This window comes from Semicossyphus pulcher, unplaced genomic scaffold (genome assembly GCF_022749685.1).
Source record: "Semicossyphus pulcher isolate SPU_LCO1_2020_fin unplaced genomic scaffold, fSemPul1.0.p SCAF_10, whole genome shotgun sequence".
NCBI lineage: Eukaryota > Metazoa > Chordata > Actinopteri > Labriformes > Labridae > Semicossyphus > Semicossyphus pulcher.
Window position 1 is genome coordinate 14,179,527 of NW_027211604.1, and position 27,033 is coordinate 14,206,559.

At 40.4% G+C, this 27,033-nt stretch overlaps 3 protein-coding genes across 4 annotated transcripts; all 3 read right to left on the reverse strand.

Moving 5' to 3' along the window:
* Window positions 1–578: 578 nt before the first annotated feature.
* ccdc169 (coiled-coil domain containing 169) lies at window positions 579–6,290 on the reverse strand. Its single transcript, XM_069668044.1, is given in 8 exon segments — window positions 579–1,893; window positions 2,919–2,995; window positions 3,488–3,541; window positions 4,065–4,163; window positions 5,168–5,208; window positions 5,711–5,821; window positions 6,048–6,130; window positions 6,214–6,290. Coding segments are annotated over 8 exon segments (819 nt in total). The 3' UTR covers window positions 579–1,616.
* A 537-nt stretch (window positions 6,291–6,827) lies between these two features.
* sparta (spartin a) lies at window positions 6,828–12,757 on the reverse strand. Of its 2 annotated transcripts, none has more exons than XM_069673587.1 (8): window positions 12,641–12,757; window positions 11,245–12,046; window positions 9,658–9,852; window positions 9,249–9,396; window positions 8,877–9,071; window positions 8,485–8,646; window positions 8,125–8,215; window positions 6,828–7,375 (listed from the first exon to the last, which is right to left on the reverse strand). In XM_069673587.1, exons 2-8 carry the CDS (start codon window positions 12,019–12,021, stop codon window positions 7,123–7,125), a joined length of 1,821 nt encoding a protein of 606 aa, XP_069529688.1. In that variant the 5' UTR covers window positions 12,022–12,046; window positions 12,641–12,757; the 3' UTR covers window positions 6,828–7,122. The 2 variants fall into 2 exon arrangements, with proteins under 2 accessions (XP_069529688.1, XP_069529697.1); XM_069673596.1 differs by lacking the exon at window positions 6,828–7,375 and adding an exon at window positions 7,521–7,908.
* Window positions 12,758–13,314: 557 nt separating this feature from the next.
* On the reverse strand, window positions 13,315–18,240 carry ccna1 (cyclin A1). Its single transcript, XM_069674642.1, has 9 exons — window positions 18,079–18,240; window positions 15,240–15,398; window positions 14,902–15,121; window positions 14,712–14,827; window positions 14,382–14,608; window positions 14,068–14,272; window positions 13,829–13,942; window positions 13,609–13,742; window positions 13,315–13,438 (listed from the first exon to the last, which is right to left on the reverse strand). The coding sequence occupies exons 1-9, from the start codon at window positions 18,109–18,111 to the stop codon at window positions 13,387–13,389; spliced, it is 1,260 nt and encodes a 419-aa protein (XP_069530743.1). The 5' UTR covers window positions 18,112–18,240; the 3' UTR covers window positions 13,315–13,386.
* Window positions 18,241–27,033: the final 8,793 nt, after the last annotated feature.

The window sequence follows — 27,033 nt, forward strand, 5'->3', positions numbered from 1 at the left end:
CTTAAACACTTGGTTGTTTGCATATTAACAGTACAGTACAGAGAGAAGAAGCTAACGGAGTTAGCATGAGCAGGCAGCAATAGTGTGATTCATGGTGTTTTGACAGATGCTGTAGTGATTTGTCAACGTGTTGCACCTGTCAGCACAAGACATCTGGTTGGTTGCTCTGTGGCTGTGTGGGCAGGATGCTGTAAGCTGTACCAAAACGAGCTCGTGCATGAAACACAGAGTAAAAGAGAGGAGAAGAAGAAGGAGGAAGGGGGAGAGCTGAAATGTGCTCACTCTCTCATAAGGCAACACGGACTGGCTATCTTTAAATGAAGTCATTAATCTAAGACAAATAACCTGCCACCGCAGCACATTTAGGGTTGTACACTGTCAGCAAACCATATCAGAAATATGGGTGAACCTGTGAAGGGAAAATACACCCTAAAACAGAATTCAAACTGTTCAATACCAATTGGTTTTAGACGGTAAGTAATGAATAGAAAACAGGAGCAAATGTCTGGAAAATAAAGAGGATACGATTTTGATTGATGATGTCATCAGGTGATAATTGTTTTAGATAGTTTATTCGGTGAATTGATGGATAAATTAGAGACTCTGTGAGATCATATAATGTTAAAATATTACATTTAAAAACAGAGCTAAAGAGCTAAAAATCTATATGTCTTCAGTACAGTCCTTGGTGGAATATTGCTATCAGGTCATTTCAAACCCAAAAATGTCACAGAAAATATTTGTACGAAGGGCAATTTTATCCGCAGCAAGGTTGAAATGGTTTAACATTCAGTGTCATGCTAAAGGACAGTTCAGCTGGCGTAATGCTTGCTGACACCAGGGCTTGATCTCTGCCCTTCTAGTTAAAGGCCAGATCCCCTGTCACTACTACTAACACACTGCCTTGCCAGTCTGGGACCTAAAGTTGTAGAAAGGTTAATGCATATTTCACCTTCATGAAAAGCTCTTTTCCTGTGACCTCTTTGTCTCATAACCCAATTTTAGGTCACAATCCCTGAGCTCATTAATATGACGTCACTGTGAAAAAGGGAGATAAAGCTAAAGGGACACGACTGAATGATGAACACCTGCTGGTTTTAGCAGTAATACTATTTCTTTGCTATGATATGTTGTTCTAATTCAATGCTTCTGCAACTGTCCCACACAAACACAAAAAAACAGCTTCTGGCTATTTTCCTGCTCACTACTCCATCTCATACAGTTACAGTTTTCTTACTCCTACATTGGTAAAGGCGGTCAGTGGGTGGGATGGGGGTGACTGGTTGCTCTGTAGGAGAGCCACACACGGAGCGAGTGGTGGATGAGGTGCTGCTTACGTAACACATGTCGTAGGAGGTGTTCTGGAAAAGAAAATTGCAGTGACACTAGAAATGTCAGACTCAGCAGGGTTCTGGCACGTACGGGGGTGGATAAGCCCCACTCAAAGCCTGTAATATTCCTCCCTTTTAAACATCTCCGCTTATAAACATTTTCTTGTTCAAGCAAAGAAACGTAAAGAAAAAAAACATTTTATATCGTGAAACCAGTGACAATGTTTTTGCCGTCAACAATACTTCTTTTTGCAATTTGTTTACTGATAATACAGCAGATTTTGGTTAGGGATTGTGTTTCAGGTAATACTTTAGTGTTGGTAACCTGCTTCCCTTCTGGGATTTCTTTTCTTCTCTCCTCTCCACTGTTGCTCCACTAACACCGCCTCCTCTCACACGCACGCCTCGTCCATCTTCTTCTGGCTCTTTTCCTTTCTTAGAATCAGCCTCTGCCTTCCTGCCGGCCTGCTTCCCTCTATGGAATCAGAAAATATAGTTTGTTTAGGAGACATAAGTGGTATATATTCATACACAATGTGTTCAATTCAACTGCTTCAGAGAGCTTTAATAAGAAATGTAATTAAAGGAGCAATTCGCCCCTGGAAAAAGCCAGTCAGTCAAAGCTGGTGTTCTCTGTAATCGATAGAAGCAATAACATTTGAACTTGACGCCATAGCTGTGGAAAAAGTTGTTCAAACAGCTCCGAAATACGGCGAGAATATACCGATCGTCTAAAACATCTTCAGGTCTGAAGGAAGTGTAGTTTAGCAAGCTCCCTGGCCTCCTCAAAATGACGTGTTTCATGTAGCCTGTCGGAGGTTTTCCAGGGCCCATTGGAGAAGCAGATAGCGTTCTCCAAAGGCACAGAGCCAAATTGCTTTTTTTCCCTACCATAATGGCATTAGCTCCCCATAACAGCATGATAGGACTGAGGTTGAAAATCAACCTGGCCCTTTAACGAATTGAGGTGGTCTTTAAACTGATTTTAGCCTGTCTTTTACATGAAAAGCTTTTGTTTACTCCTCTGTTATGTAACCTTGTTTCTCTGTATTTGAGGGCATCCTAAAAAATCTTCCAAAACTTCTCCCTTTTGTTTCTCTGCATTAGGGGAGTCTGAAGTCATCACAAAGTGCAGCTCTCAACAAGCTCACTTTTCAAAGTGTTGCAATTTTAACACTCTTTAAAGCCTAATTAAAAAAACACTCCAAAGCTGTAACACCATGTTTGCATGGTAAAAATATTGTCCATGACAAATATATTTTATGTAATATTTCCTGTATCTTGTTTCAGTCCTTTAGGCTCTTGGTGTGTGCATGTTTTATTGTGATCTGGACTGCTGATGAATTAGCTCTCTGCTAACTAAAACACATCAAAAGGAAGCATTTATTTTGGATGTAATATTGCACAGGATCCTTTGAAAATAAATCCAAATTCAAAAGTGTAATAATAAAAAAGTGTTTACATTAATGCACTCCAAAACACATGAACATTGTTACCTTTATGAAGCTGATGATGTTCAGGTTTCTTCCAACGCTACAGTCCTTTCTGAGGCTATAGTTTGTTCATATTATTGTGCTTATCACTCACCTCCTCTGTTTGCTCTCTGCTGCTCTCTGTGGCTGGTTGGAGTACTGTCGTCTTTGGCCTTCAAGGGTAGAGGACAGCTGTGGGAGTGGACAATTAATGGGAAATTATAATAAGTGCCCTTCAGACTAATAAACACTTTGTTAAGTTTTATGCAGTAGCATGTTGTGCGTTTGTGTGGACAGCTGACCTGAGCCACTCAAACTCAAATGTTAAGACGTGTTTCTGAAATGTTAAGAGAGAAATGTAGTTTGAGTTTGCTGGCAACTGCACTGGCTTCAGCCCTGCAGGAATCAGTTTGGTTGCAGCACAAGGCAGAACGTCCTTGACTCACCTATTACATAAGAGAGAGCAGCACTAGAGGATGAATGAGAAATCATAACTAGGCCTGAAAGAGAGGAGCTGCTCCCCACACTGTAATGTGATTTTGTAGCACTTAGTTATGACAGCTTTTCCTCAGTGTGGCATGTATTCAATATTCAATGAGTTGCAGTCGGTAGTTTCGGTTTCAGAGATACTTTTTTGACGTGCCAGCAGCACTTATGTTGACATAGATGAAAGGGAATGCTTACCTTAGCTATCTCTGAAAGGTATGCCCGCCTCTCATCATTGGTTTTATGAAATGCCTGGAAGTTGAACGAAACAGAGGGCCTTAGTGTCACATTTTCCCCTTCATAGACTTAACTTTTTCTAACTGTTTATACAATGTTTCTGCTCATGGGTGCAGTGCTTGTTATGTGTGTGCTTCCTGAGCATATATCAGGAGGTCTTCAGTGTGAGCAGCAGATTAAAACGAGGGATTACTGGCTGCACATGCTTTGTGTTAAACCCCTTTTCAACTAATATCTCGCTGTTTGTCAAGAAGAAAACAATAAACAAAGAACCAGGTGGGTAAACTAAGAGCATATCGGCCAAGTGTAGCAGTAAGCAGGTTATATTTTGCATTAATGGTGGTTAAAAATGAGAGCAAAACAAAAACATCAGATTCATCTTTTTCAATCTGTTGCTAATTATAGTCATTTGTTAATGAAACCTTTTATCACCTGGAAACATCTAAAGCTGCTTGTCGGAGAAATAGTAAATACACAGACAAAAAGACATTGTAAGCTCAAAATCCTTGTATCTAAGTGCAACGTTTGAGATCAACACCTTTCCCTCCTGCTCAATATGGAGATGACAGTCCATCAGCTGACTCTGGAGGTCCGACTTCTCCTCAGTCAGGAGCTTCAGACGCTGCCTCAGTGTCTCCTGCCGCAAAAGGGTTTCCACTAATTAGCAACATTCATAACAAAGAGGGCGCTGAGTGTGAAGGTGTTTTACGGCTGATGTCTAATTACAAATCAGTTTGTGTTAGAATTACACTGCTCTGTCTACTAGGATCAAACAATTACAGAAGAGTTAATGCAGAAAACATGAGCGCAAAAATGGATTAGGCTCGTACATTATCCAGTAACCAGATAAACATGTTAGAGCTGAGACATGGCACAAATGAGCAGTGAGACTTCTTTGTCTTTTTTCTTCACATGCACCAGAAAGGAAGTGTGGATTAATACTAATGTATATAAAGATGCTAAATTATAAGTATATGAATTGAGAGTTAGTTTTGTGCAGTAATTGAAAGCATCAGTTAGTTATAGTCAAGTTGCACACAAGATAGTTAAAAGAGTCAGGAGCTTTTCTAGCACTGATGCGACAGGAGATCATTTATTTCCTTGTTATTTCTTTCTGAGCACTTATAAAAATAATCTATATTCTCCTCACAGTCTATCTTACAATCGTGCTCACAGTTTCCTACAGATTTTCAGTCCACAATCTTGCCGTCACTCCTCCAATTCACTAATGAGCATCTGTTAGTTCTGCCTTAAGGCACTGGACACACTCATATTCAGACTGTTGTGCAACAATCAGTGTATGGTGTGCATCTATGTGTGTGTGTGTGTGTGTGTGTTAAAGCATTGTAATTAGTGTGCATTACTCTCCCATGGTTTGTAATCCTGTGATTACAGTGCTGTGATTAAACGCTGGATTGTTCAGCCTGCATCAACTGAAAGACAGAGAGCAGCTGGCGTTACAATCCTCTCTGTCCTGCCTGCATGCTCTCTTCAGTCTGGGTCTCTGGCTCACTCTGCTGGTGTGTGCTTCTGTATTACTGTATATACACTTTCTGCTCTCAATAGGACATTTATTTGTTCATCTGCACTTGTAAAAACTCAATTAAAAGGCTTTTAAAAAATGAACACGTTTATACTCACTACTGGCATGTCATCATAAGATCGGATGGAGGCCAATCGATCTGTGGAAAAGAAAAGAGAAAGGAAAGTGTGTTAACATAATGTGTGCATGCAGTAAAATACTCCTGTTTGTATTTGTGCTGTTATGCACAGCTTCTTTGGGTTGGTGGGAAGGGTTGGTGCGCTCATGGGATGTTATCATAAATTTCAACATCCCATATTTGAGTTTAGTATAGGATGTTTCTGCCAAACATCAGGTGTTCAAATGCAATAACACACACTTAATTACCTATATACACCTTTACTTTTCCTCTCAAATTGAGACATTGTAGACTAAAATACCTAATAAAGGAGCTTGTTTTCCAAAGTTGCCTAGGATGAGCCCTTCCCTGCTGGAGCAAGAGTGGTTTTGATGTTTAAAAGTATTACTACAGAGGTTTTGCGATGGTAACGCTTTGTTTTGACAAAGTAAACCATACCAAGATTATTCAAGTTTGTTTTATGTTTATAGTTCCAAAAAATACAGTATGCCCTTTACAAGGTGGCAGTAGACTGTGAGCTTACCCATGGGGTTTCCTCGTAGGTCCTCCAGTCTCTCATGAATCAGAGTCATCTGTCTTTCCAACTGTCCATTTAGCTCTATCTGTGTCTCATACCTGGTCTTCCACTCATTTCCTAGTAAATCAGAATTAACAGAGAAAACGGTCACAATACTAGTCACATCTGGGGACAGGACACATTACAAACACTGACTGAGAAGTGACTGGACTGATAAAGAGCAGTCAGTACCAGCTAGCTTAAGCTAAGACTTTGTTGGTTAGAATATTGAGACAGTGTAGGACAAAGTGACTCATACTGCATAACTACGAAAAAACCATTGATATAGTCTAAAAACACGTACCTTCCCCATCAACGCTGTGCAGTCTCTCTTGGAGTTCACACATGGTACTCCGCAGATCAGACACCGACTCTTCCAGCATTTCTCTACAGTAGAGCCAGACGTTGCTATTTTTAGTGTGGATAATATTATTTCATTTCCTTGATAAATGTACCTAAAATAAACTTACTTCATTTCCCGCTCCTGTTCAAGTTCTGCCCGCAGACGAGCCAAGTCGTACTTGCTGTAGTCGCTCTCTCCCGTCATGTTTCCGTAAAATCTGACGTTTCAGAAAAGTTTGTTCTTCGCGGTTTCTATGGCGACGGCTGCTTCCGGTTTGTTCAGGCGCGAGGAGGGAGTAAATATGCAACACCCTTCTCGGTTTAATATGACGAATAAATACGCGTAAATAAATAATAAATAACTCGTAAATTTCATACTTGTCACATACTTGAACTATTTTTGCAAGCGGCTATTTTATGAAACTAATTTCGCGCTGAATTAGGCCTGTAAATGGACTTCCTCTCTTTGAATTTCGAGTTCTTTTTCCAACCTACATCAATAGCCAATCATACATCTTGCAGACTAGGCAATCTGAACGTTACATACAACATCCAAATAACAAACATGAGCACGTTAGTGTTCTAAGCAAAAGACAACATATATATTTAATTTAGTACACCTTTTGAGAAACATCCAATAAAACAAAAATAGTCTCCAATAGTCATACTTACCTATCATGTATTATATATATATATATATTCTTAATTACATGTGTGTTTTATTGAACATTATTATGGGCACTTTAACACAGATCTCAAGATACACTCCCTAAACAGGAGGTGGTCAATCAATAGGTTTACTGGTATAGTACTACTATTTGGCTTAATGTAAACATACATAAAATATATGGGCTACATTACATTTACGTATATAACAAGCTTAAAATGTTATCACAAAAATAAGTACTTTCATGTCAAAGTATACAATCCTATTACCATGACCTATAGAGACATAAATAACTTAACAGGCTATTTAAAAGCTTTTGAAGAAAAATGCACTGAAGCTAATTCCTTATTTTGCCTTCTTCTTTTTACATTCACAATTTTTTCTTCTTCTCTGCCTCCTCATTCTTCTCCGTCTCTGCTTGATGTTCTCGTTTCTGCACCTCCTTCCCCTCAGTTTCTGCAGGCTTCCCACCTGGGCTTTTAACCATGGCCTTGGCTGCCTGCTTGCCTGCGGTCTTCAACATGGCTTTAATGCCCAGATTGTCAATGTTGTGTGCAGTGACACCCACATTGATCGCTGACTTGAGACCAGTGTCTGTGGCTGCACCTGCATCATTCCCATACCTTCACCACAGATAATATGGCCAAGTTAGGGAAGAGTGGTTTGGTGTACAAAAACAATAAGGGTGTAGAGAATTGAAAAGCAATGTGGCGTGTGATATGGGCGTTGTTGTCATTCACATGAATAAGAAAAACAGCCTTATTTACCTTTGTAGAATTTTATTAGTAAGAAACCAGGAAAAGGGGGCTACATATACTATAAACAGCAAGAGAAGCAACACAACCACAAGCAAACATTTACCTGTACAGAGACCCAGAAAATCACACAAAAAACACAGGCTTAAACTACACCAAGTCAAAAAAGAACCCAAAACACATATTAAAATGTCCGGATATAAATGGATCCAATAAATGTTTGTTAGCTGTTAAGATTTGGAATTTGTCTTATTGAGGGTTATCTTTATGACTTGATCTTGGTTAATAAAAAGAGTGTAAGTGAAGCAGAGTCAAACGTTAGTTCAAAAGTCTTTGCCTTTACTCCCCAGTGCAATCAAATGTTCCTGGACATGTTTATTAGATTCCCTAAGCCCCTAAATCTGGAAAGAAATAAGTGTGAAAGCAGATCAGTTTCCCAACGTACCAAGAAGAAAACAGAGCAGGCAGCTGGTTTCTGATCGAGTTTTCTACAGTTTAAAGTCACAAAATAGATTCTGAAAAAGTCTGGAAACAAGATCTACAGTAATTTATAGAAGATTTAAAAAAATGTCTAATAATTAAAGAAAGAAGCAGAAACAAGAAATGTAAGAACTTACTTGTACGTCACAGTTGTGACAGTCTCTGCTGCTACACTTTTGCCAATAAGCTTTGCTCCGGTCTCAAGACTAGTCCAAACAGTAGAGAAACCTGTTTTGAATGAAATAATGTTATATTGTAATATTATATATAATAATGATGCGAATTAGCTTAAAGCTATAATCTGGCACGGTGCATCAAATGGTGACATTTATGTTTTAAACTGTACATGGTCCCTTTTAAATAAAATACAATAAATACATAATGTTTATATATATAATAATGTTATATATATAAACTATCAGACAATGTACTGGGATGTGTATATTTATTTGCTACTATGTGCATGTTCCAGAATTTCCCATTATACTAGTACTAACCTTGTACACTGCTGACTGCCACAAACTTCGCTCCATCCAAGTTAGAAGCGTGGCCATCTTTGCCCTTCCTCATAGACTCTGGGACCAGCTTAGCACCATGTTTCTTCACATGGGGCACCACCTTATCTGCCACGTGTCCTGCCACTGTACTCACTCCATTTACTGTTAATACACACACAGTTATGCAGTAGAAGCATATGTTAATGCTGTATACAGATATTGTAATTACACCGTACATGTTGAAAGAGTTGAAAAAATTAAAAAAGGTATAAACTCTCTGTTCAAAAAAATGCTTTATATGGAACTATGTTAAATCTCAACATCCCTATCAAATAAATAAACATATACAAAATATACAGAACATACTTCCTTTATTGATTTTAAGGTCTTACCCAAGAACTTGCTGACTCGCACACAACCCCCTGTGGCCTGTTGAGCCACCTGCAGACCTTTGGCGACATGTGGGCTGACCTCAGAGGGAGTGTCCTCAGGCGTGATGTGGTCTCTGATCTTGGATGCTCCTTTATGAATGGCCCTTCCAGTGGCCTCAGCCCCTTTTACAAACCCCTCACTCAACTTTGTAGCACCTAAAGACAGAAATATGCTGGCTGATAAGTGAGCGTTGGTGACATGACTATGAAAGAGACAACGATTGAGAGGTGAACAATGCCCTCTAGTGGTCACTCTGGTAGACAGAGGAAAATCTAGTTGTGATATTTAGTTTATTTTTTGTGCTTTATAAAGATCATTGCTTACAAACACACCTGACAAGATTCCTTGTGCCATCTTCTCACTCCATCCAGGAAGTAGTTTATCCCCTGTGGGTACTGTCAGCCCTGTTCTTTCTTTCGGAGGACCAAGGGGGATTTTCTCACTCAGATTGATGACCTCTGACCCTGCCCCCTCTGGACCCTGTGAATCAATTAAGTCTTATGATGAACAGTTATCACGAAAGGACACACAGTAAGATGGTTTTTGAAATTTTAATACAGGTGACATATAGTACATTCCTGTAAGCCATGACTCAGCTGTCTGAGAATGTTTTTACCCACAGCATACTAACGATTTTGTTCCCCCTGGAGTGTCAAAAAAGTATATCCACAGCCAACCCTGTCTTTTCTTTCCAAACCCAGTAAAATACTCTTAGCATATTGTACAAAAGTATTGGCCCACCTGGATCCTAAGATCGGCAAGCTGTGATAGGACGTCCTGAAACATCTCTCTGTCGGCAGCAGGCAGTTCAGAGGACAACACTATGCCAATGTAGGACCCCGGCGCCTCTGCCAGGCAGTCAGGGAACATGTAGATCCCAGAGTTAGCCAACAGCACTGGGATGTCCGCCTGCAGCGGGTACAGCCTGTCACAGACCTGGAAAACACAAAGTCGTAAAAAAAAGGAGGTGATGAATGATGATCATCATTTTTTCTAACTCCTTGCTTCATTAAAACTGGTGACAAACATGTCACATCCACTATTCTATATCACCTCTCAGATCTTTGAAATAAGACTGTTTTCCTAATTACTACATACTTAAGTCCCGGGTGGTTTCTGGTGGTGTCTAAGGGGTTAATCCGTTAAATTTCCCCTTTAAAATTACTTTTAATATCGGCCTTTAAAATTCTATATCAGTCAGGTTTTATAACACGGATGCAGACTTGCTGCTGCATCATGCCACTGGTATGGCGCTTGACAGAATGACCCCTGCGAGGGCGTAAATGTACTCTGACCAGCGGCACAACAGAAGAGCAGAGTCATCTGTTAATGGGACCATTGTGCTGTTGGGAAACAAAGCAGCGTCAGAAAACAGGCGAGCATCCCACCCGCCACAATAGAGTCATGGGTTACATTGCGGTACACAGAACAGCATAATACACGCTTTGTAGAGGGACCAGAATATATTATAGTGATTTAATAAGTTTACTCAAAACAATATCATGACACAGAACAAGCAGGTTGTGAGAGGGCTCCACATGAATGCCACACACACAGGGTTAGAGCGGATAAACTTGGATTTTGTATCTATTTTTGGATTGGAGCTTGTGCTATGAAAGACATATGTAACTTCTTGCACTAGCACTAATATTTCTTTTCAATTAAATTTTTAAAACAGATGGGCACTAAGCTACTAAGATCAATTTCTTAGAACATCAGCATGGGGAGAGTAATCGGCTCAAATGTAAATACAACAGATTTCCACGGGACAACTCAATGTTATCAACGTTATAAGCCACAAATATATCAAGTTTCTTTGAAATATATACTAATGCTGACATATTAATCAATAAAGCAAGTAGTCGATTAACTGAACATTAAAAGCAACTTTTGAAGGGGCTCATGGGTACTGTCACAGGTGGTTTCTTTAAACAGTTTTCAAAGTTTTTAAGGACCAAAAAATTGAGAAAACGATCATCAGATTAAGAAATAAAGTAAAAAAGCATTAGTTGCAACCTCAATTGTAACATCCTTTATAAGTTAATACATTTTGTACAAATACGTAGAGGTAAGAAAAATCATAATTTTAGCAATAAAAATGAAAAATTGCTGCTTCCACGAACTTTCGATGCTCTATGAGATCATCAATTGAAAGCAGAAATGACAAGCAATCTATACACCAACATAATGAGCCAGTTATTACACTGGTCTAATAATATCTAAGTAGTATGAGTTCACACATACTTGCCCACAGGACACACCCAAGGACAATGCTTTGCTAACATACCAACGCCCACACTGTACAAACACTTATGTCCGTTTACTTACATGTAGAAATGCTGAGGGTCTTCCCGCAGTGGAATCCTTGTTCTGATTGTCAAATGTGATGATGCGAAGGAAGCCTGGATGGGACAGTGAGCTAACCTGTCCATTTGGTGCCACAAAAAACATCTGGACCCCAGAGGGGATGAAAATCAGCTCGTGTCCATCTCTAGTCTGGAGGCTGCCTCCAGCAGAACCATGAGCCAGGCTGCGGTGGCCGACTGTTGGCTGTGGTGTGTACGCTGGAGGCTGCTCCCCTGCATTTGCCATGGCTGTTGTTCCTGTTGCTGCTGCAGGGACTGTGTGTGTGTGCATAAGAGCAGGGGAGGGAGGCCTAGGAGGGGGGGTTTTAGGGGTTGGCGTTGTGTTTTGGGTGGTAGCAGGTATGGTGGGGTACAGGTGGTGGAGGGAGCTTTGGGGAGGCTGACTGTTTGGTGCCAGGTCTGGATAAAGATTTTGAGGAAGATCCTTTAACAGGTGATCCCTCTGACCCCCTGTAGTCACCTGTGAGGTCTCCAGATCAGAGAGTCGGGTGTTGACAGTCTTCAGAGTGTCCCTCATCCTCTGCTGTAGCTGTCTGGCCATGTCCCAGGCAGCTCCATGCTGCCTCACCCCCCCAGTGGGAACCTCCACTCCCTGGGTGAGGTGCTGGTGACCTTTCCTGTAATAAACCAGGGCCTCCGCTCTTTTCCCAGCTTCTTCGGCAGCCAGCCCCCGACTCAGAGAATGAAACGCCAACTCATACTGGTCCTTGATGATCAGCAGCTCAGCAGGCTCAGCCATGCTGAGGAGGAGACGGATATAGAGACTAGAAGGGACGCAGAGAGGAAGTAGACTTATATCACCCAAGTGAGTAAAAAGTTGCACATTCAGAGTTTTTTTTTTACTATTGTATTTTGTATCTATAAAGTGACATTAGTTATTATTTTTTTGTTTCTCTACACCACAAATATTAAGTATTAAGTTATTCATTTAAATTAGTTGGATTGGAGGCAGATTGGATATGTGATAAGATTATCCTTTAAAAATGAAACACTTAAAGGATGAAATGGAAAATGAAAACTAAATAAGAAAGTATAGAGTATGTATCTGTAAACAAGATAAACTAGGTGTGAAAAGCACATGAACTTATGTGAGAAAAATCTCTGTCATGTAACTTCATTGTTGTTGTTGGCTGTTACACAGGTTGTGAATGGCCCGAGCTAGCGAACACATCAGGTTTGACCTGAACAACAGGCCCGCGTGTGAGCTTTACCTTAAAGAGTCCTTTCAAGATCGTTTTAAAGTAAGAGTTTACACATTAATTCCTCACCTTAGTATCACATGTATCAACAATGTATTCCTCTGACCGTTTGAAGATGCTTGACCGCAACAAAAAAGTTCACATGTAAATCTGACTTACCTTGAAAGTTAGGCGTTTATTTCACGGAACAAAAAAATAACAATAGGCAAATAGTTTGAGCGACTCCTTTTATGTTTCCAAGTTCTTCTGCAGTTTCATAGATGCGGAAATGTCTACTCTCATCAATCTGTGTTGACTTCACTCTCAGGTTTAATCTGGCGCACTCCCAGCAGCGACGTACGAGCGTCAAATCCACCAGTCACAAATCAAACTTCCGGCGAAGATTTTCAAAATAAAATCCATAGCTGCACGATAAACCGTGGATAGTTGGAATTAAAACTTTATTTGGAAGGGATCTACAAAAAAATATAACATGTTTCCTTTAAAAGCAGAAACTTAATTTCTTAATATGTTTTCTTTCAATTACATATAAACTTATAGTTCACTGGGACACTACATGACGCACTATAGTTTGACATAAAATATGACAAATAAAGCAACATATTTTAGATTTACACTAAAATATATGGAAGATGTTGTTAAACAACATTTTCTAGAGAAAGTGTGTTGTTTTTAAGTATTACCAGTTTAAACACCTGCAAGTATTCACATTCTAAAGTCATAAAGTAAGTTTGTTTTAAATAATTTATTGTAATTGCATAAGCTGTTAGATAACAAAACACAAGGTAATAAAGTGTGCAGTGGGGAATGACCTGCATGGGATTGGCAGTGGAACCAGCTGTGTTTATTTTGTCGTTTATAATTATGTTCTGGCGGAAGCGTCAGGGGATGGGTGGAGTAGTGATTCATTGGAAAGGTAGAACAGCAGGTGGAGTGATTAATGAAACATGACAATACCTGTGAATAGAGAGACAACACAAGACATGAAAGACAAATTAGAGATGTCAAGGTGTGTCCTGGGTGCATTAACAACCCAAAACACCGTAAACTAAACATCAAAGATACTAAATGTAGTGTTTTTGTAGTTTACACAGAGGTTGTTTGTAAAACTATAAACTACATCTTACTTTGAACTCTTATACTTTTCCCTGACGGCCTGTTGGGGGCGACTCTCTGCACTGATGTAAAGCTTGTGAAGTTCATTGAGGCAAGGCACAATTTCAGCCATTGTATAACCAGTAAAGGCATGTAAGGAATCAGGCTGAAATGTCAAAGGTCATATTTTCCTTCAGAAATGTACATAAAAGGCACTCTAAGCACTTCAGGCAATGATCTGGATAAACTTACCCAGAGAGATTTGTTTACAGTGTAGATAGCTAGACAGTACACTGCAGCTGCCACTAATGATGGGCTGTACTGCAGGAATGGATCGATTTCCAGCAGGTTTAACTCTGCTACGTACTAGAAGCAGAAAAGACACATTACCAAATCAAAATATGATCAAGGGACATGGAAAACTGTAACTTCAAACACAAAGGGCCTAAACTAAAAGTCCGGCTGTCGTTTGGTTTATTGATTTTGCTCACCAAGGCAAGATTCTCTGTGATGGCGCACACAGGCTGGATGGACATGAAAAGATGAAGGAACCGGTTTATGGTGGGGGCGGCCATCTTGAAAGCAAGCACTTGCAGGAAAACATGCTCCATGCGGATCAGCTGCTTCTTAGTGTAGGTGCTGTCCGTGGTGTACACGAACTCACTCAGCTCTGGAGGGGAGATCTCCTCATACTTTCTACAAGATCAAGAAACATAAGATCGTCAATGGCACAACATTAAAAAAAATCAAATTCAGTATTGCGCAGAAAACATGTCAAATCTGTAAAATCACAACATGTTCTTACGCAGCAATCATTAATGCAGCTGTGCCGACCAGCTGCAGTTTGCCCCGTTTCACATACGTCATGCAGGAAAGAAAGCGGTCCACATAGTTGACCGCGAGGTGCAGAGTCTCAGAACGAAGCCTGTACTCCTGGACGACTTCCACCAGCCAGTCCACCAGGATGACCCGCATGCCGTTAGTGATCTCTGGATGTTTGTCTAAGTAGCCTGGCCGGGGCCTGAAGCTCATCTGGTGTTAGAAACAAGTTATCAAGTATTTTCAGTGCTAATCCTCAACTGCACTGCAATATGAAAGTAAACATTAGGTGATCATAGTTTAGTAAATTCCGCACTTCACTCTCCCTCAGGTGTCGGTGGATGTCCTCTGCATATTGGGAAACACACAGCACCTCCTCTGACATCAGGGATCTATTTGGTTCAGACTGCATAGAAACATCCTGACATGAACCTGCGAGTGACAAAATCAGGTGAGTAAAGAACAAAAAGAAACATGAAAGAGGTTTTTGTATTTGCCAAACTCACTTGAACTCAGTTCCAGCAGTAGTCTCACATCTTCATTCTGCAGGGCTGCAGCTTCTGCATCTAGGTAATATCTGTCTGAGACCACTTCTTGACCAGAAGCTGCAAGAACAACTTCACAGGCCTCTTCGACGTACACGTCATAGCTGGAGCTGGAGGGACAGCCAAAGACGGTAGGCTGGGAGCTGTCTGAGATCGAACTTTGTTTGGAAAACTGGCTTCCCTGCAGAGAGGAAAATGGCCCAACATGATTATGGCATTTAGTTGAAATGTTACATTTGAGAGGAAATTAAATGAAAATCACAAAATGTATTTCCACCTGCTGTGCATCGCTCATTTACCTGGCTGTGGGATCGACTGTGCTGCTCATTTTCTGACAACACACCAAGCACTGTCCTCTGCTTGGTCCTCTGAACCTGCAGTGCATCTGTTTTGATTGAAGGCGGAATATTTTCTTTTCTGGTGTGACTGCCACATTGGGCATTCGTGCTCAAATTCATCTTCAAACAGACCAAAAAATTAAGTCAATACAGGGCGGCAAACATGGTATAAAGGAGAGGCAAAATAACACTTAATGAAAACATGAGTTTAAGTTACCTTAATCATTAAATATACAGATAACAGATAGATGGATTGAATTTTGTTAAATAGCTTAACATTTCCTGAAGGCATATTAGGCCTGTGGTTTCCAACATGGGGGTTTGGACCATGAAGGCAGTTGCAAGATCTCTCAAGAATCCCAAGATAATTCAAATGATAGCAAACAAGAGGAAAACAACAATCTGACAGAGACACATCACTGATAGCAAAGTATGCAATCTCTGGTAAGCAAATAAAGCAAAAAGTCAGAGAATAGCAAAAAGAAAGTTATCACACATTGTCTGGAGCACAAGGTGACTTAGCTTGATTGCACTGCAAAACCTAAATATATTCAGTTTTCTATCTATATATTTACATTCCAGAGGCTAACAGGTACTTATATTAATTTTACCTATGAAGCTACAGAAAAAAGTTAAACGTTGTGTGAGTAACCTAACGAGCCACTTCTTTACGTATTTAAATAATTAAGCTGTGAACATTTTGTTTCATTATTTAAAAGTGTAAAATCTGCAGGGGCAGTGAAGGTGTCAGAAACATCATTGCCATGGTTACAAAATTTCGCAATGTCCATCAATCACAGATGTAAACATCAGGTAGAAAAATGAGGCTGCATAAAGGGTGCATCACAGCTTAACACTGACTTCCTGTGCCTTTCAAGAATAAAAGAAGGTACCACTTCTCCCTAAATGCAAACTCACCATCCTCGGGATCAACGTAGCGAATATCTTAACGTCAGGTTACAACGGCAGAAGCACCGCACTTCAGTCCTCCACGGAGTAATTATATTTTATAAAAAACTTTCCTTTTTTGCTTATTTGAAGACAAACAGCGACTTCTGCTGCGTTTAAGCGACTCAAAGCTGCTTTCTGGGTGTCCGATGTCCAACTTTTCTTTAGGTTAACTCTTCAACAAATCAGCTGTTTCCGGTGAACGGCTCTCTGTTACATCCAGTGCGTGGACGCAACTTCTGACGGAAGGGGACGTCGTGCGTCATACACCAGATACAACTCCAATTCCACTATATTGTTAACTTCACATTTTATTTAATAAGGGATCTGCTACGACTGACTACTTAAAGTAAAAGTGAGTTTAAAAAATACATTTAGTTTAAGTTTAATTAGCTTAACTTAAGTAGCATTTCTTCTTTTTTTCCCCAAATCTGCTGCTCACTATTAGGTCAGGCACATAGCTGAAAAGCCACAACATAAAAGTTTTCACACCAATAAAGCAAAAAAAAATTATATTATGAGCCCTACAGGAAACACCAGCTATGTGTACAGTTGTTTGAACAACTGCACAGAAACGTACAGATTTCTGGGTGTGGTGGTGGACGGTGAGTCTCTTACAAACCGAATCTAACGAGAGCTTTTGTCAGCATGTCATGAAATGATGTATTGACTCATGGGAAGTTGTTGGGACAGAATGTCGCATTTGGAGTAGGTGCTGACAAGATGGACTTATTTCTAGAGAAGAGGAATAGAAGGGCTGAGTATTCAGCTTCTTCTACACTACATGTCTTTCACATACATTGTCTTTTTCTCATTTCTTATTTTTCTTGTGTTATTTTCTCTCTTCTTTACAATTTAAATAAGCAATGTTTCTGGGGGTGCCTTACAACAATAGTTTCGGCAGATTAGCAGCTTTAGAAGCTTAAATGATGAGAAATAGAAATGAAGATTATACACCTATATAGTACTCTAACAAAATAGTGTGCATAAAATCTGTAATTTATATCTGTAATGTATATAATAATTTAGCGGTGGGACAGAGAAGCAAAAGGTTGTTTAAATGTCTGGTAAAATAATAATTAATAAGGCCTAAAAATGGGACAGTTTAAGTGAAACTTCTGTGCCTTGCTTGTATCTGGAATTAAAATACATTGTGAGATTTTGTTTAAAATCTCAGCACCAGCAACATCTCACATCTCTGGTTCTCATTGTTTCAAAATCTCTTAAATGTACATCAGTGTGGCTGTTTCACAAAATCTACAGCATAGTCACTGTTTCTTGTCCTGTTTCCATCACTGGGAGCACTTGCACCTGTCCGCAGTAATTCCTGTAAAAAACAGTTGAGGGTGCGTAAGAATGAAAACGATGCTGCTCCGGCTAAATGCCTTCCTGTCAGTATACCTCAGCTGAGTTTAAACTGTGAGCTGTATTATTTACTGTACGTGTTGTTGCTGTTGTCTCTGTTGTTACAGAGGCTGTGTTGACGCATCCCAGGTCATAGTGGCGGCAATGATTTTCTGTCCCAAAGACAGGTACATATAACACAGGAAAACAGTAACAAACAGTTAAATAGTGGAAAAAACTGACATGAATATTAAATAACACAGACATGTATCATCACATGGACATAATTCATAGACCTATGAAATAAGGTTGTTATAACTACACTATTAACACAGAAGAGATTGCATAACACTTCTGACCTCCCTTCTTATATAACAGCTGACCAAGGTGAGGCATCAGAAAGTTTACAGTTTAAATTGTGGCATTGTGGCCTTATATGTACTAGTACATGCAGTGAAATAAACAAATAATGTAAAATAGACAAGTAAACAGAGACAATAAAAAATACCTGAAAAGAAAAAGTCTGTAAAGAAAGCTTCATGTTTTATTGTCTGGAATGCGCCTTGCTGCGTGCCTGCAAGTTCGATACTGTCCATCAGATGGCAGACTTTCTCTTCAGATATGCTGTGGTGTTTTTCATCTGCAGGGTACCACTCAGACTCTTGACCTGTTGTTCCTTAAAATAAAATATGAAAGATTAAAGATATCTTAAAGAGGCAGACATGATTCTACAAAACCAACTAGTGAAATAACAGGTACATTTGATACATGAAAGATGCAGCTACATATGTATGCTACCTCTCTGACCCCAAACTGTGTGTGTGTGTGTATGTGTTTCATTTTGACAATTTAATTTTGTTGTTGTTTTTGTATGTCTGTGTTTTTCTCTGTCTGTGACGGGTGCAGTGTTAGATTTAGGTTTTGTTCTTATGACGCATGTATTTATTGTTTTGCCAGCAAACCATTCATATGTTTACATGCAGAGATTTTTTTTAAAATTTCGTTGTAATTATGATGGTGGTGATATTCATTAAATCTTAGCCACAGCTAGAACTACAGGCTGTAAACTAAAAATGCGGGTATGGAAACTTAAGAGGACCCAGGAGCATTAGGCACACTCGTCATCCTGCAGCTGCAGCTGAGCGGCTCCAGTGGAGCAGCAGAGGATTAAGGATTCCAATTTGCAACCTTTTGCTCACAAGGATTCCTTCTTCAACCTTCAGCCAACCATCACTGCTTTACCATGATGACTGCTCTGCATTTGATGGATTCACTTTTAGTGCACTTTGTTTTTAATCGTCATTGTACAGTGTTTTACCCTCCACCTTTCTAATCAAATGTAAATGTTTCTGTGTTTTTTTTGGTTAGATTGTCAAATCCTATTTTCTTATCTAAGGAAAACTAAGGAACATACTGTGCTTACTGAAACAAACATTTTCCTCTATCATTTTGTAAACATCCATCCATCCATTTTCTATACCTCTTATCCTGTTTAGGGTCGCGGGGGGCTGGAGCCTATCGCAGCTGTCATTGGAGGAGAGGCGGGGTACACCCTGGACTGATCGCCAGGCAATCACAGGGCTTGAGACACACAACTTTTCAGAGTCACCAGTGAACCTAACAAGCATGTCTTTGGACTGTGGGAGGAAGCCGGAGCGAACCCTGCGCATGCACGGGGAGAACAAGCAAACTTCACACAAAAAGGCCCGCTTCGTCCTACCGGGACTCGAACTAGGATCCTTCTGGCTGTGAGGTCAGTTTTCCCAGTTGCTTTTCTTTAGAGCACACTTTGACAAATATATTCACTTTCATCTTCTGTGTAAAATGTCAGTTAGTGGAGCTGAAAAAGATATCAACACCGGTTGCAACAAATACAGAAGGATGAAAAAAGGCCCAGTAATCGTCTCTGTGACAGATAAGATGCATTGCACTTTGTTCTACACAGAAGCAATAAAACATCTTATCTGTTTGGCCGAGGACAGATGGGAGATAAGGTGGCCTGCTGTGACTATTTTCTCCTCTCAAAATAAAATCAATATCTGCTGAGAAACTGAGCACACACACTCTTTCATACTTACACACAAACACAAACATGGCACCTGCTCGTGGGACACAATGTCTCCCTGTCTTCCTCTGTGTGTGTTTTTTATGCCTCTTCCTCATTTCCGTTCCGTCTCTAAGCAGATGCAGATTGCTTGTGACAGATAGCATTGGGCTGCTGCCATTTCATTAGCGTGATGTATTGCTGGTGACAGGCTGGGGCCAGATGGGCTTGTGGTTTGAGCATCACTTCTAAAACACTGCCATCCGGAAGAGTCCTCCCAGCTGAGGATGGACACGTCTCATCTTTAAGCAGCACCCTCATCCAGCAGGGTCACCCCTGCAGGAAAACAGCATAGCTCAGATTACCTCTCTCACACTGAGCACAGACCATGCTGCTCAAAAGCAGAAGAAAAGTTAAAACAGGCTGCTAACTTGGAGGATAAAAAGATGAGGACACCTAATCTGCTGAGGTTTATCCATGTTGAACAGACATTTTCCCATTACCTTTTGCAGTTCAGGTTAGAAACTGATTAAAACTAAAATCACAGGCTGTTCCTTAAGTTAAGTATGGAGTAAGTTAGGAGATTTAATGTTATGTCCTTAAATAATGTCTGAAAGTCGCTAAATATACTCACAATCCTACACGCCCCAATATTCAACTGAAATAAGTAGGGGAGACTGAGGTTGGTTCTCACACTGCTAACAGCCAAACTAGAGGGTGCTGTTTCATCATACCGATATCAAATGTTTTGTATGAAGCATGCATATATATATATATATATATGTATATATATATATGCATATATATATATACAGCCGCCGAGAACGAGACGGAATTATCTGGCAGAGTGGTGGAGTCTTGAGCAGTCTTTTATAAAGTAGGTGATTGCTGGAAGATTGAGCACAGACTCTGCTGCAGCTCCAGAGGAGAGTGAATTCAGCCACGCCTCCTGCCACACACTGTGGAAAAAGGTAACCAAAAAGAGGAGGGGGAAGAGGAAAGAAGAAAACAAACACCACAAGAAAACTTCAGACCCTAATATATCCTTCACTTCATGTATGTGGTGTATCATTTAGATGTCCTATTTTGTTGTTTTATAACATTTCAGTTTGTTTTAGATTTGTTGCATTTCTATTACAAATAAAATGATAACTATGATGGTTGCAAATTGTTAACATAGCACAAGATGAATTCATGTTTACTCACCCATCAGTGAAAATGGCAGCAATGGGATGAGACACGTTCCGATTTTTGCCCATTTAGTTTCGGATTAACCTGATTAAGGTATGCGACACAAAAAATACTACATTTGCCAACACTTTGTTGCAAGGGTGTATTTTTCATTGTAACATTGGTGGGGACAACGACTTTTTTAATGTATTAAATTTTTTGTAGCATTATTTAAAATGGACCGAGAACAGAATGATTGATTTTCACTAACAAATTATTGTTTCATCATTGCTTGAAACTGAAACGAAGAAATTACTTGAGTATACTCTCTTTATCTCCACCTCACTAACTGGTATACTCTATTGTATCAATTAATTATAATGTACAAACATAACTTTGATGATGAGGTTATTTTCATTCATCAAATGTCCCACTGTAACCAAGACATTCGGGCATGACATTAAGTAATATTAGTGTATAATATTAATACTAACTGCACGCGTATCATATATTAATTTCTGGACAAAATTATTGGTATGGACTGGGCCTGTCAATCGATTCAAATATTTAATCGCGACTAATCGCATGGCTGTCCATAGTTAACTCGTGATTAATCGCAAATTAATCGCACATTTTTTATCTGTTATAAATGAACCTCAAAGAGATATTTATAGAGATTAATACTCTTATCAACATGGGAATGGACAAATATGCTTCCTTTATGCAAATGTATGTTTATTATTACTGCATTTCAAAACAATGACAAATACTGTCTACAGAATAACCTCAAAGGTAGGGCATGCTCAAAAAATATGCTGAAAGGATAACATGGCAATCATCGCATATGTCAATGATTTCTGTGAGAAGTCTGTCAGTCAGTCTGGATTACCCTCTTTCTAGATGCTTATTTTCCTTCCACATTTTAATTGTACTCTCTTCTTCACCTTAATTCACGTTTTAATTCACAAACTAGTTTAAAATGATCACTTTGCTTTGCTTCAGTCCCCCCCAACACACCTGCACCTCTGCTCCCTGCATAGCTTCCGGCCTCGTTTTGACTTTCTCTCTGTCTGCTGTGTTGACTGTGTGGCCGAAAATGGGGGGAGGAGAGTCGAGAATAGCTAGGCAACGCCACCTGGGGAATTGCACCCCAGGAAATACAATAACCACTCTTACTATAGAAGATCACACAGGTTCGTGACACAAATATATTTAAAGAGGACGAGAGACGGACTTCCACATACAATAAGATTTATTGAGTAAAATAATTGACCAGGTCTAAAAGAACACAAAGATGTCCGAATGCACGGCCTGAGTGTCAAAATAATAAAGCACTGTAAATTGTGGTAAAAGCATAAACAAATGGCAGGAACAGGGCTAAGGCTTAGCTTGGCGGACAGACTAAAGCAAAACAACCAAAAAAAACCACTACTAACCACCACGTGCCACACCAAATTCAGGGAAGTGAGAGGGGAACCACCACCGGGGGGAGTCTGCCGCACGCTACACCCGCTCCTGTCCTGGAAAAGAAAAGAAAATCATAATACCACGTATGATGGAACACTCAGGCAGATGGATTGCACAGCTAAAACAGGAATCATACTACACCACACACACACACCAAACAGACAAAGAAATGAACCTAATAACTAATTAAATGATAGAGACCAAATACGAATCTATAAGAAAACAAAGTAACAAGATAATAATGAACAAAAGAAACTTAACACCAAAAACTCAGCTATGAGCAGGGACCAGGAGTAATATTCCCTTTAAATAAGCAAACAAACCCAAAAGCTGAATATTAAACTGAATAAACCACAAAAGAAAATATTTAACCCAAACGAATAAACCCAAGTAAGTGAAAGAAAGGAATTAATCAAATCAATAAGAGTTGTGGTGGAATGGAAAACCCGAAGCTGCGTGGGCACACGGCAGAAATACTGTGTCCTTTAATCGACATGTAGACCACGCAGCAGCAGAAGAAGACGGCGGAGACGAAGCGACCGCACCAGGGCTGGGGGGCCGTGGACAGCCGTCCTTTACGATGCCCAGCTGGTAGTCCGCGTCACCGAGCCGTGGCAGCGCAGCCCCACACAGAGCGCAGGGGGAAGAGGAGAGACAAACTGTGGCCTCAGCAGCTACAGCAGCACAGAGAGTAGGACAATTCAACACAAGGACAATAAGCCAGCAGACGTCAGTTACAAAAGAGCCAGCTTACCCGAGCGAAAAGAGCTTAACCCCTGGCCCAAAACACCTTCACGGTTTCCTGGTGAGGGCAGAGAGCAGACTCCACACTCCTCAACCCTCTCACAAAGCGGCACCAATCAACACGGCCGACAACGCTGTGGAGCCACAAAATCACCGCAGCTGTAACACCATGATGCACAATAAAATCAGTCTATAAGTATAGCAACACTCACGCCTACCTTCCAAATCCCGCTCGGGGCAAACAACCGGAGCACGCCAGCAAGCCCTCCCTCAGTGAACGCCAGGCAATAGTGTGCGCACCCGCGAAAGCGCGACTAATAACAGGTGGCACCACTGCGCAATCAGGCACAGGTGGTATTGATTGAGTGGAGGTGGAGCAGCACTCAACCTGCCACAACTGTCTTCATCAGCAGTCTGTTTAATTAAGTCACAAAAGTTAAATATTTTCTCTCGTAATTCAGTTCTCACAGCACGTGAGCCGCGTGTGCACGAGGGACTTTATTAATGACGTAACGATCAAAACGATCGATCGTTACCGAATGACATCTGCACTTTTATAAGCTTTATAAACAGCGACAATCAATGCATTTACAATAGGAACATACGGAGACACACAGTAGGATTGTTTACATTGCGTTACAGAACTGCATATGATTGTGTGTGGACCTGATTTATACGGTCTATGGTGCGGACAGAGAGCATCCTGATGTCCTGTGACTTCTGTCTATGTCAAGCGGCAACCTTCGGTGTTGAAAAATGAAGCCAATGCGGAAGTGCAAAAAACTGCAGTTCCTCGAGTGGCCACTTGAGGCTGGCTCCAGAAAACAAGAAAAAACATTACAGCAGGTGGGAAAATGCCCATTTTTACTGCAGAAATAAACATGTTTACAGCCTGGTACAAAAAACGGGTTTGTTATAAATAGCTAATTTTATTGTTCAGGATAACTGTACGGGGGTGAATTTTTTTTATAACACTCGTTTTAATTATATTAAGCCTTAAATCATAGGGGCCGGATCACTTGATTGACAGGTGGATCCTGCTGGCTGTCTGCTAGACGTCAACACAGACACAGACACTGAACTTAACTTCACCTGTTTGTGTAGTTGGAGACTTTTGGGGATTTTTTCATTCAAAGTTTGGACAAATAATCTCTCTGTGGGATTTATGGAACGTTATGGCTGTGCAAGAAGTCTGAGCTCCAGCTTTTCGGTGAGTTAAATGCTAGTGTTATTGTATTAAAATATTTTTAGCACTAAGTAGCAGGTATACTGTGCTCCCTTTAGCTGCTTGTTAGCCTGTGCAGTGTTTATTTATTTAATTGTCGGTCAGTAAATAGGAGTCAGGAGTTGTTGGCGTTTCCCCGGAGAGATTACAGCGGACCGTAGTGATGAAGAGACCGGTTCTTTTACGTTTCCCGTTACGTGTCGGCTCGCCGCTCTCTCACCGGGCGAGCGAGCAGCGAGTCCGCTACTTCTTTAGTCTGATAACTAAACACCTGCAGTCAGTCACCGACAGAATCTCCTCCTGGGAAAGTCAAACCAGCTCATTCATGATTTATACAGTCTAATATAATAACCGTTAGCTACGCTGAGGAGCATATAGCCTAGCTTCATAGCCGTAGCTGGCTGATTCATGCGGCCCGCACATAGAGCTCAGCCATAGGCTGTAGCTCGGTCGTGCTCTGCCTCTTTGCCTGCCTCTGGATTAGCCGTCTCTGGCATTTCCAATATGGCGACCCCCAGCGGCGGCGCAATTCGGGCTTCCAAACGCTTCTTCAGAAACCAATGGGTGACGTCACTAAGACTACGTCCATTATTTATACAGTCTATGGTCTATGTTTAAGTGCTCTTCCTCAACAAGGAGAGCGGGCGAACGACCGGCAAAATCTATGTAGCGGTAACACTGTCCAACGGTAAAAACAAATAACTTTTGTCTTGTCCAGAGAACAATCTAGCAGGGCTTTGGGGCTGAATTTGTCATTTAAAATACCCTTTACTTTATCCATTTCTGCTCACAGAGATTTGTTTCTGCTTGCTATCCATAACGTTGCGACTTCATCGCTTCCTAATTTCTCAAACTACGGGGCGGGCGGAGGGTCATAATAATAGAACGCGCGTGCGTTAATCGCGCGTTAAAATAATTAGTGGCTTTAAGGGGAATGTACGTTAATTTTGACAGCCCTAGTATGGACATTTCAGAAATTTCTGTATATTGGTAGGGACGTGTCTCTCACTTTTTCTGCACCGCCAGAGAACGTCATTCTGCAAGAAACGGCTGCTCTTCTTCATCTTCCGCTCACATTTCCTCCAGCAAAATGTAAAAAAAAACCCCAGTGATGTTCCCGACTAGAGCTCTCGTGTAAAAGGGTAATAGTCTGGTCACAGTATCCATTCATTTTGGCTAGTCACTCAAATGATCTGGGTCATTTTCCTAGTCTGAATTTGATGTTTTTACCAAACTGAAACCATAAAATGATTTTATCTGTCTAATAAAAAACTACAACGTCGATAATGACTTAGTTTTGCTTGCTTGCCAACATCCACTTCATCTATAAGAAGTACAAAATGTGAATAAATTAGCATGTATTATTGTCAATCAAACATGTTTTATGAAATACTTTGCACAAATTTGACAATTGTCAATGTCAAAAAAAAAAATGCTTGGATAAATTTTTTGGCTCTTAAGAACACCAAATGATTCAAATGGTGAGATACAAATCTTGAAGATGTACCAAAATAGAATATTTTATTGACATTTTAGAAATAGGCATGGAGTAAGAGCACTATTTGTAGCTGGATTGGATGTCCCATGGCCATCTGAACACAACTAACTGTGGTTTCATGATAAAAAATAAACCAAGACGTGCATTTTCTTTCTCATAGCAATATTTTGGTCATTTATTCTTCCTTTATGGGAAAAGGTTGGACTCGAACATTAAAGGATGTAGAAACACCACCATCTAGCCGTTTGCCTCACGTCTGTGGTGTGGTTTTTAGCGTCCAAATGGGACAATTTTTTTTTAACTGTGCAGACATTACACTGCATGAACTCTATTTGAAAGTGTGTATTTTAAGTGTCTACAAGTAAATGAAATACATTTTAACATGACAATAAATCCATGGTAATGTTAATTCATTTACTGTGATGTCACAGTCACCAAATGACCGTGATGTCACGTGATGTCACAGTCACCAAATGACCGTGATGTCATAGTCATATGGTCTCAGGTTCCACAAGCAGGTCTTCAATGTTCTGTGATGTCATGATGACATCATCAGACGAAAGCCATGATCAAAGCCAGACATCCGAGCAAGGTTATAAATAGGACCCAAAAATTTGAATCGTATTTCTGAACAGGACTGAGTTTACAAAGACAAACACAGCGACAACAAACAACCGGAACAATGAATACCACAGGAACAATGAAGAACATGGATCAAGGCTATACACTAGCCACAAGGGAGAGAATTCGTCCAATTGTCCGCATGTTTTTGGACCAACTGACAGCGGTACAATGGGACAATCTGGAGGGAGGGTTTGTGGACGAACAAACCAAAACTATCTTACTGGACATGTGCTTACAGTTAATTGATGTTATGTCTAAATATCTCATGTGTGAGATATTCAAAAGAGACTTAACAGATGAGATTGACGTGCCATCCAAAGCATCCAAAATCTCTTCTGGATCCAAAGGATCACAGAAGAGCTTGGTTCTGTCAGAAAAGCAGGTCCAAGAGTGTGTGGGTGACATGGGTGACACCATTGCACAGACCATGGCTGAGGTGGTTGGTGTAGAAGGTAACATCTGCTCCCTCGTGTCAGAGGAGGTGACAGGACTAATGGTCACAGAAATAATGGAGAAAGTTAACAAGGAGCTCTCCCAAAGTGGTGGAAACATCACAAAGAAGAACAAGGGAGGCAAGCCCTTCTCCATTAGACTCTGGAAATTAGTTACACATGTCGGGAAAATCCTTAAAAGCTGTGTGTTAAAGATTTCAGGTTGCTGGGTTCAAAACAAAGCTCAGCAACATGAATCT

Excerpts from the sequence above, each read along its gene's own strand:
- sparta (XM_069673587.1), bottom strand. The coding sequence starts at position 12,021 with ATGGCTGAGCCTGCTGAGCTGCTGATCATCAAGGACCAGTATGAGTTG. Across the intron at positions 9,072-9,248 it reads GGCACAAGGAATCTTGTCAG|GTGCTACAAAGTTGAGTGAG; the intron begins GTGTGTTTGTAA and ends TTCTGTCTTTAG. Across the intron at positions 8,647-8,876 it reads GCGAGTCAGCAAGTTCTTGG|TAAATGGAGTGAGTACAGTG; the intron begins GTAAGACCTTAA and ends GTGTATTAACAG.
- ccna1 (XM_069674642.1), bottom strand. The coding sequence starts at position 18,111 with ATGAAGCTTTCTTTACAGACTTTTTCTTTTCAG. Across the intron at positions 14,828-14,901 it reads ACTGCTGGAACTGAGTTCAA|GTTCATGTCAGGATGTTTCT; the intron begins GTGAGTTTGGCA and ends TGTCACTCGCAG. Across the intron at positions 13,439-13,608 it reads GAAAAGTATAAGAGTTCAAA|GTATTGTCATGTTTCATTAA; the intron begins GTAAGATGTAGT and ends CTCTATTCACAG.